We start from the raw sequence: 11,398 nt of genomic DNA on the forward strand, positions 1-11,398 counted from the left end.
TTAATTAGGGTTCCGTACCCCAAAAGAAAAAAACGGAACCCTTATAGGATCACTTTGTTGTCCGTCCGTCCGTCTGTCAAGACGGTTTTTCTTAGGAACGCGTGGAGGTATCAAACTGAAATTTCTATATGATACTCAGATCTACTGTCCCTGGAAGCTGTAGAAAAATCAACCATCTAAGCCAACACAATCAAAAGATACAGCCATTTAGGCCGCAAATTTCCGCAAATTTTCGAAACTCGCACGGGAATCAAAACCTACAGGATACTTCCTGTGAACTTATAATCTTGAAATTTCGTACGAAGTCACGTCTTATAGTACAGATATAGGAAAAATTACGAAAACCATACATTTTTAATTTCATCATATAAAAATAAAATATTTTTGATAATTTTGAAAATTTCAAAGTTACTACTTCTTATCTCATGAACGCGTTGATAAATATAATTGTAGTTACCGCAATGGCCGCAACTTACCTCTATGTATTGAGAGGAGACAAAATTTTTCAATCAGCTTGTTACAATAAAATATAACACGCTGAATTACCCGTCGTTGCCGGGTTAAAGTATAAAAACATAAATAATAATTCAGTAAATTTTATAATATTTTCAAATATAAATAAATAACTTTGATAAAAAAGCTTGCCCTTGTTATATTATAAAATAAATGATAGATGTTTATATAAAATGAAGGATTACTGGAACGATAAAGATACCTTTGTCATTAATTTATGATCCTCCAGCTTTTCATATTTTAATGTTATAAATTTCATTTTGCAATAAAAATACCATAACTATGACTCGATTGTCGTGTTGGTTGAACTTTTACTTATGTACCTACAGGTTTGTACGGAACCCTCGGTGCGCGAGTCCAACTCGCACTTGAACGGTTTTTTTTTAAATAACATATAATAGTGAAATATAAATAATACTTAGATATAAACTAACAGTTATTTAAGTCATTGATCATACTATTAACAGATTGAAAATTTTTGTCATATTTAGTTACAATATTATACATATATTTTTGAATGAAGTACCATATTTCTTCACATTCAGGGGTATAGTTGAAATGAAATGAAAAAAAAGACTTAAAGCAAATATCAACAGCTTTTAGTGCACTTTTAACCTTGTAAAAATATTTGTTGATTACAACATAAAAAGAGATAACTTGCCCGTCATCAGCTTCAACAAATACCATATATGGTTGCAATTTTTGTCCAATTCTATAGGCCTTATTTGATTTGGCATCATCAACTTCTTTTAACTGTGGTACATTCTGTGAAAAACAAACTCATATAATATTTTATAGTATTATTATTTTTCATATTTTATTCTTACACTAATGTAGTATAGAAATGACTGCTGTATTTCAAGCTTAGATGGTCTGAAATAGCTAGTTTTTGAATTTCCAGCGTTTGTTCGTTTTGACACATTAACTGGCTTAAATAACTGAACAAAAACTTTAAGAGCAGCAATAGTCACATGATTACCTATAAACAATTTTTAAGTGTAATATGTAATTAAATATAAGCGTTGAAAATGTATGGTTTGTTTTAATTTTTATTAATTTAGTATAAACTTACCTAATTCAAAAGAGTTCTGGATTACATCAACTTGATGGTCAACTCCCTTGATGTTATATTTTTTCACATATTTTGGCACTTTATTTTTTAATACTTCAAACTTATTGTACAGTACAAGATTTTTTCCTGGGTACAGTACTTCAAAATCCAATTCAATCTATAATTAATCAATTAATGTACAATATTCCAATGTTAATAATCCATAAGGTAGGTATCCTAAACAAACAGTATTATTAAAATTATGAATACAATTATTTATATTTTATTCTAACCAAAGTAAACCCAAGTGAACTTTTTAGTGCAGGATAATCAGTTAGATAAGAATTGTTTTCTACTCCATTGATCAAAGAATTAAATCTTTTTTGAAATGTATTTTTCCATTTTATATTCACTAGGTCCCATGGAGCAGTATAGTTCTTAAGCCATATTGTATCTTCTTCAAATAATTCTATGATTCAATATAAAAAATGAAAACAAGTACTCAAATAGTAAGAGTTGGCGTTGACCGTCGTTTAGACATCCGATTAAGTCTTTAAACTGTTCATTGTCTATGAGGTGCACTATTATCTTACCACCATCTTTAGGTGAATCTACATCTGATGTATTGGTATTTTAAACATAATCTTCAACATCGTTTATTAGTACATCGTCTGGTACCCAATTTTCATCGTCTACAAGCTGATTGTTGTTACGGCCTTGTTCTCCTTCTATTTGGATTTCATTATCGTCTAATTGGGTTTCTTCTACTTTATTAAACTGTTGGTACAAAATTTTTTATTTGATCAATGTTTGTTTCATACACTTGTTTACAGTTAATATCTAAAAATCAGTTTTTCATCGCGCCATTGTAAAAATAACATAATATTTTCTCTGTAAAAGACGTTCATTTTTATCACATTAAACCTAACATGCCGTATGATTTTTCTAATTTTACGTTATGTATATACTGCAACGTGCTCTGATACTTATATTAAATATAATATATGAATTACATACCATAGCCAACAATAATCTAACATTGGGGGTGCAAAACGACACTTTTTGATGAGGGTGTAACAATTATTCTTATAATTGGATTCTAAAAGTGAGCAGGTGATATCAAGTACAGATTTTCCTAACCGTGAACGATTAACACATTAACGTAGCAATTGTCGATCATCAGCGGCGGGGAACGGCGTGAGAACGCTAGCCGCAACGAAAATATTATATTATAACAATTATATTATGCGGCGGCATCGTGCAGGGTCAAAGGCAGATCATCGCACGTACGCTTGCCACCCGGTAGAATAATATAGAAATATAATTCCACCCGATAGAATAATATAGATGTCAAAATGACGCACGTCGTCGTTCAGATAACGCAAAGCGTGGGAAGAGCGGATGCAGGTGCAGATGACCATCAGGGACCTGAAGGTACCGCGGGAGTCCCTGGACGATATATAAGGGGGCCCAGATTAGGCACAATTCAGACGTGATCCACCAGAGTTAGCGCAAGCACCTTCACGTCACCCAGTTTAATATTTTATGTCTCCTGGACTTAGAATATTTTTCACAAGTTTTATTAAATTAATTAATTGGACTTAGAATAATTTTAAATAAAAAACACTTAGAATAATTTCGAGAGTTCAATTATTTCACAAAACCTTTCCAAATCGACATCATTCAACTGATTGTACGTGGCACGTTACAAATTTGGCGCAGTCGGTAGGATTCTTTCAAATAAGAATTCTTTGGACGAACAATTTTAATTTTTTCGAACTTAGAAAATTTTCGGAAAAAAAATTTTTTTTCCACTTCGAAAATTTTTCGAAAAAATTTAAAATATATCCACTTCGAAGAATTCACGGAGGCACATTCGGCAACGAATCACTGTTGAAGAAGACAACTGCAGAACGTCAACTTCAGCGACTCCGAAAGAGAAAGAATCAACAAGTAACACCACGCTCAGCAATCAAGAAGAATGGAAGCATCGACTCAAACCATCGTTGTGTAAGCATAATTTTTTTCTTAATGTAGAATAATTTTAAGCGTCTAACTCTGTTCGCGTCTCCTTTGGAATTAAAAACTCCATCGTATAAGTTACTTTTAATTGTGAAGGTGTATATATATATATTCCCCGTGAAACATTAAATAAAATATCTTGATAAAATAAATAAATAATTTAAAAAGGAAAAATTTAGAATAAGCAAAAATAAAAAAAAATAAAAAAAACGCAACGATTAAATAAATTTAATATTTTAATAATACACTTAGATTATTTTTACGCATAAAATTTTTGTTCAATAATAAAATAATACAACTTTATTTTAGTTATAAAATATATAAATATTTCAAATATAAATAATTTTTCGAGAAAAAATAAATAAATAAGAATTTTTTTTAAGAAAAAAAAAGACAAATAATTTTTCAGAAAAAATTAATAAATTAAGAATCTAAAAAAAAATAATATATATTTTATTATTTCAAAAAAAAGAAATACAACAAAGTAACATAAAGAACTTTCAGAAAAAATAATAAGTTAAAAAAAAATCAAAAAAAAAATTAATAATAAAAATATTTTATTTTTTAAATATAAATAAAATATTTTGACATAGAAAATTTTTCAGGAAAAAAATAATAGAAATATTTTATTTTTTTTTATAAATAAATTTTGACATAAGAAATTTTTAAAAAAAAAAATAATATTTAGTTTTAAAATGAGATTTTATTTTATTATTTTATTTAATATAATAGCAGAAGAATAATTTTTTTTTAAAATAAAAATTTGATAATAAAATTTATTTTTAATATAAAAGGAAGAAAAATTATTTTAATTACTTTAAGCATTTTTTAATTACGGAAATTAAATTATTTTATTAAAATTAAATATTTTACAAGAAAATTATTTTTTTTATGCGAAAAAATTATTTAAGATAAATATCGTAAGAATAGTAGGTATAAAATTAAATTTATTAAAAAAAAAAATAACACAAAAAAAGGAATATATTAGTAAATAAAAAAAAATTTTAATTAAGGGGAAAATATTTTATTTAAAGAAAATTATACGTGAAGAACACGGAAATAAATAATTATAGAATAAAAAAATTATTAGTGAATTATACGTCAAGGAACACGCAAGAAAAAAAAAACGAAAGAGTTTATTTTGTGAATTAAAAAGAATATTAATTGAGAATTTTATTGAAGGCAGTTAAGACCTTATTTATTGAATTATTGGGAAGGCAAGTAATAAGTCCTTATATATTGAATTATTTTAGGCTGAAAAAGTGCCATATTTTAAAAGTTGATGAAAGGAATTATTTTGGGGCGGATTTAAGCCATATATTGAGAATTAAAAGTGTTGAATTTATTTAGGCTGAAAAAGTGCCATATTTTAAAGTGATGATGAAAGGAATTATTTTGGGGCGGATTTGAGCCATATATTGAGAATTAAAAGTATTGAATTATTTAGGCTGAAAAAGTGCCATATTTTAAAAGTTGATGAAAGGAATTATTTTGGGGCGGATTTGAGCCATAATATTGTGAATTAAATAATTGTGAATTTTATTGGGCGAGTAGAGCCGTATATTGAAAAATAATTGTGAATTTTATTGGCCGAGAAGAGCCGTATATTGAAAAATAATTGTGAATTTTATTGGGCCAAAAAGAGCCGTATTTTGTGAAAAAAAATAATTGTGAATTTATTTAGGCCGGGAAGAGCCGTATTTAGCGATTTTAATAATCGGAGATTTATTTAGGCAGAAATAAGCCGTGTTATAATTAAAAGATAATTGTGAATTTTATAGGCGAGAAAGTCCTATCGTGTTGAAAAAAAATTACTTGACGTATATTGTGAATTTTAGAGAGGATAAAAAAATCCTAGAGAAAAAAAAAATATAAAAAAAAAATATAGATAGAAATAATTGGGGGAATAATAAAAATATTACGAGAATTTTATAATAAAATAATATTGATAAATATTTTTAAAGACATTAATGTTTGATTAATAATTGAAAAAAAAATAATAAAAAAATTTATTTTAAGAAATAAACATATTTAATTTAAGTTATAATAAATGAATATACAAATAAACGTATGAATAAGGAAAAAGAAGAAAATAGTTATAGTGAAAACGATAGTAATAGTTCGGAAGAGGAAACAGATACAACAAAAGAAATCGGAACTCACGTAGAGTTAGATAAAAATATTGAAGTAAATAAATTAGTAAACATAAGTATAAATACGAAAGAGGGTAGCGACTCTACACAGGGAATTAATAAGGAAAAAACAACAGGGAAAAGTTTGTTAGATACTACTGTTAGAGAAGACTCAAATACCGGATTAGAACAAAGATTAATAGGGTTACGTAGTACACCAAATTTAGTCCACTCAGAATTAGGACCAGTAAAGAGGAAGCAAAGAACAAAAATGTCTAGTGTAAAGGCTACAATTGAGCAGGTCACTGCTATGATACCAATTTGTGCCGATGCAAAAGACGTTTGTTCGTTCATACGGGCATGCGATTATGCATGTGAGGCCGTAGATAAAGAAACTATACCCTTATTAGTGAAATTTATTAATACTAGGATTACTGGCAAGGCGTTAGAAGTATGTCGGTATAGGGAAACCAGTGATTGGGAAACTATTAAAAAAATATTAAGGGGGCTTTTGAACAGCAATTGTCACCACAAACATTACAAATAGGATTAAATTCTGTTCGTATGAAAAATGACGAAGATGTATTAACTTATACGGGTCGCGTAGAACAGTTATATTATAATTTGTGTAATGCAACATTGGCAAATAAAACGCCCGAAGAGGCGAGAATTTTAAGGCAAACCCTCAAGGATCGGGCATTAGCAATTTATATAAACGGGTTAAAAATGGATTTACAAACAATATTACGAGCTAGGAACCCAGAAACTTTAGAACTGGCAATGCAAATGGCTAGGCAGTTAGAAATCGAATTTAGTTTTAACAAAGAATTACAAAATAACGAGACTAAAGTAAATCAAAACGGAAATAAAAATAATAACGGAAATCGTTGGTCAAATAACTATCAGGGAAATAATCCAAATGGACAGAAATTCGGTTATAAGCAAAATTATAATCGTGGTCAGAATAGACAAGGTCCTAATAATTATAATAACGTTAATCGTAATAATAATTTTAATAATTTTGGTCGCAATAATAATAATAGTAATAACTATCCGCGTAATAATAACGGTCAATATAATAATAATAATCGGAGACAGCAAAACAATCCCGGATGTTATATTTGCGGCAGAACTAATCATGTCGCTCGCGATTGTCGTGGTAATGTTACACAAGTTGCGCGTCGGAATAATAATAATAATCAGCAACCGCAAAATAATAACGCACGACAAAATACTAATAATAATTTTAACAATAATTCGGCACCAATAACTTTAGTTATTGCAATAAGATAGGACACGATAGTGTTAGCTGTTATAGTAGGCAACGGGGAGCGAGCGTAATAATGCAAACCGGACGGGAAACGGTCAAGTGTCGAACGGGAACGGCGTCCGTTCGATCAACCAAATAACGGCCGTAACGGAGGAATTATCACCCAACGATGTTTCACCATCGTATCAGTAATTAATGAAAATCATGTTACATTTCAATCACCTAACTTTAAAACAAATACAGCAAATCTTCTTTTAGACACCGGTAGTGAAATCAATTTAATAAAAATAAATAAATTAACAGGCGAAACATTAGTAAACGAAAAAGAAAAAATAAATTAAAAGGCATTAATGATAAAATAGTAACTACCATAGGCAAAATTACAATAATATTAATATTAAATAATAATAAAATAAAAACGGAATTTCATGTGGTCGATAAGGAATTTCCAATACCGCGAGATGGAATTCTAGGTCACCACTTCCTGTTACAAACTAACGCGATAATAGATGTTGCGAATAATATATTAACTATAAATGATAACACTCCGTGCGAATTAAATAAAGATAAAATATGTTACACATTAAAACCGCGAACGGAAACAATAATATCTATACCAATAGCTGATCCGATAATGGAAAATAAAAATATTTTAATACAGAAACAAGAATTAATACAGACGTATATTGCGCTAATATAATAAACACGGTAAAGAACGGAAATACGGTGATAAGTATACTGAATATTCCGAATTACCACAAAACATTTATGAGGACCAATTAAATAAAATATTATACGACAATGACATAGAATATAAATTACACGAAATAACTGTAGTGAATGACAATAACGATCGCGTAAATAAAATAAAAAGTTTAATACGTAGTGACCATTTAAATAACGAGGAACGTAAAACAATATTAGAAATATGCGAAAATTTTTCCGATGTATTTCATTTGGAAAACGATTATTTAACATTTACTAACGCCGCGGAACACGTAATAAGATTACCCGCCAATCAACCGCCTATATATAAAAGACCATATAGATTGCCACAGGCACAGCAAAAGGAAATTGAACAACAATTAATTAAAATGGAACAAAACGATATCATAGAACGATCTATGTCACCTTTTAATGCGCCTTTGTTGTTAGTAAAAAAGAAATCAGATTCATCTGGTAAAGATAAATTCGAATAGTAATTGATTTTAGGGCACAATCAATGAAGTAACTTTAAATGAATTTCATCCGTTACCTAATATTACGGAAATATTAGATCAATTGGGACAATGTCAGTTTTTCACCATTTTGGATTTAGCAAACGGTTCTATCAAATACCTTTAGCGAAGGAATCTCGCGAAATGACAGCTTTTCGACCGGTCAAGGTCATTACCATTTTAAACGTATGACTATGGGAATGAAAACAAGTCCCGCTACATTTCAGCGATTAATGAATAACGTATTGTCGGGGATAATAGGCATTAAATGTTTAGTATATTTAGACGATATTATTATTTATGCGAAAAATTTGAGCGATCATAACAATAAGCTGATAGACGTATTCGAACGTCTACGTACCCATAATTTAAAAATACAACCAGATAAATGCGAATTTCTAAAACGCGAATGTTTATTTTGGGACACATAATTCGGAACACGGAATAAAACCAGATCCGAAAAAGATAACATCAGTAATAGAATTTCCGGTGCCTAAAACTGTAAAAAGCAAATAAAACATTTTTAGGTTTATCGGGGTACTACAGGAAATTTATACAGGGATATAGTATGTTAGCTAAACCAATGACACACTTTTAAAAAAGGATGTTAAATTTAATTGGGACGAAAATTGTCAGGTAGCTTTCGACAAATTAAAAAACGCACTCTGTGCAGAACCAATTTTACAATATCCAGATTTTACGAAACAATTTATACTTACAACCGACGCTAGTGGTAAGGCTCTAGGAGCTATACTATCCCAAGGAACGATAGGTAGCGACCTACCAATAGCGTACGCATCTAGAACTTTGAATAAAAGTGAAATGAATTACTCAACTACTGAACTAGAATGTTTAGCGATCGTATACGGGGTTAAACAATTTAGACCTTATCTCTATGGTAGAAAATTCGTGATACTCACTGACCATAGACCATTATCTTGGTTATTTAACTTAAAAGATCCGTTATCAAAGTTGGCGAGATGGCGCATACAGCTTGAGGAATACGATTACGAAATAAAATATAAACCGGGAGTACAAAATTCGAACGTAGATGCTTTAAGTAGAATGTATAGTATAAAAGAAATTAAGGACGAAAGTTATACGAGCTTTCTAGAAAAATCGGAAACAACAATAATAACGAATAGTAATGTGAAAGAGGTGAACGGTGAATTACTAGAATCACCCGCAGAATATCATATTGTATCAGAAATAGAAAAATATTATAACTTTAAATCGGGAATAAACTACGAATTAAAACGAAAATTTGGAACGAATAAAATGTTAGAATCAAATAAACAAATAGGCGACGTAGTATATTTTAATTACTAAGAAAGATACATAATATTTTTGATAACTTAAAGTAAAGAAAAACAATTAACCACAAGTGAAAATATGCATTTTGCATTATTAAATTTAAAGTACTTTTGCATTAAAAACTCCTTGACTAAGTTAGCCATGAACCAGTTAGGAAAGAAAGACGGGTTGGACTGGACAAAAACAAGATCAATGATTAGGTATATATTTCGAAATACCGATATAGAAATAATAATCTGTACTAAACTAGAATACACTAATGAGAAAAAATTAATCATTTTCAAGCAATTTCATGACTCATTACTAGGGGGTCATGCTGGATTAAATAGAACGGTTAAGAAAATTAAACGACAATTCAACTGGCCAGGGTTAAAACAAGAAGTAAGGGAATGGGGTTAAGGAAAAGCTACTAGGTGACACACCAGATAGGCTAGCCCTAAGTAATATGCCGCCCTTACTAAAAGAACAATAAAATGTATAAATTAAATATATAGATATTTAGATATAATAAGGAATAATATTAATAATATAATATAACTTAAAAGTAATAATATAAGTTATTAACAATCACATAAATGTATAAGTATGTACTAAATGTAAAAAAAAAATAAATATGAAAATACAATCACTAATACAAAATGTTTAATTATACAGAAAAGAGACACATAAATTCATAATTATGGACTTCGAGTTCTCAATGGTGAACAAGACAAGCATGGTTGTCATCTCCGGAGCTATATCCAATAGCTTAGACCGATTTAAGATTAGGAAACTGGAGGGACGACCTCTTTTGCTACCACTTAACGAAGAAGCTCGACCTATGGGTGAGACGGAGCTTCAGGTGGCAATAAGAGAGATAAAAAGAGTGTTCAGAGTAAAAACTGATCTGAGAGATGCTTGTCTGGACCAAATGAAGCAGAGTTTGAGTTCGACGAAAAATAACTTAACACGAGGATATATTGACAGTTATATACGTAGAGGTAATAAGGAGAATGTGATAGTAGTGTGGAACGGACATTCGGACAAAAACATTTTAAAAAGATTAGATTTAGACCATTATCCTATGTTAAACATAACGTGTTACGATAAGTATTTTAATAAAAATTTCTATATTCAGTTTGAAAAATTAGGCAATAAAGAAATAATTTTCGAAGTAGATATCGGTACATATAATAAAACAGGAAGGCTACTTAATTTAGTAGAGACCCATGATATAATATGTAAAAAGAAACACCATACTACGTATGCGCATGATCCGAGAATGGATGTCAAGTATACTAAATGTATATTTGATTATGTGATACGGAAACAGCGATATGAAAATCTAATAAAACATTTCTAAAAAAATATATAAACAATAACAATAAAAGTAGTAATAAAACAAAAACAACGGTTACATTAATAATCAAAATACGAACGTAAAATTTCTTTTTCAGAAATTCATAATTCTATAAATTACAAATCAACTCTACGAAATAAATAATAACCAATAATGGATAGAATGGAGCAATTAGCTTCGGCAATATCGTTTAACATAGAAACGCAATTTCATATTAATCCAACACAGGGAGAATGGCATAATTACACAGCTTGTTTTGATTTTCATATAGTTACCGCTAATGAAAATATACTCGTACCTTACGAGGATGAAACTATATTGGAAATGATTGAGGCAGCCAAAAGGTTTTTGTATGATATGGCGATAGACAGAGAATTTGGTGAACCATACTGTTATGAATTAAACTATTACCTCGAAATAATACAAAATCCACGAGATATATTGAATTACAGTAGATAAATGTATGTCTAGAATGAATTGATCAGGTAAAACGAAATGGTTGGGGCTGTACGAAACACCTATCGACATAACATTTGACAT

At 29.5% G+C, this 11,398-nt stretch overlaps 1 protein-coding gene across 1 annotated transcript; it reads left to right on the forward strand.

Moving 5' to 3' along the window:
• Positions 1-9,908: 9,908 nt before the first annotated feature.
• On the forward strand, positions 9,909-11,166 carry LOC126551186 (uncharacterized). Its single transcript, XM_050204007.1, has one exon. It carries the CDS (start codon positions 10,199-10,201, stop codon positions 10,859-10,861), a length of 663 nt encoding a protein of 220 aa, XP_050059964.1. The 5' UTR covers positions 9,909-10,198; the 3' UTR covers positions 10,862-11,166.
• The last annotated feature ends 232 nt before the right edge of the window (positions 11,167-11,398 follow it).

This window comes from Aphis gossypii, chromosome 3, assembly GCF_020184175.1.
Source record: "Aphis gossypii isolate Hap1 chromosome 3, ASM2018417v2, whole genome shotgun sequence".
NCBI lineage: Eukaryota > Metazoa > Arthropoda > Insecta > Hemiptera > Aphididae > Aphis > Aphis gossypii.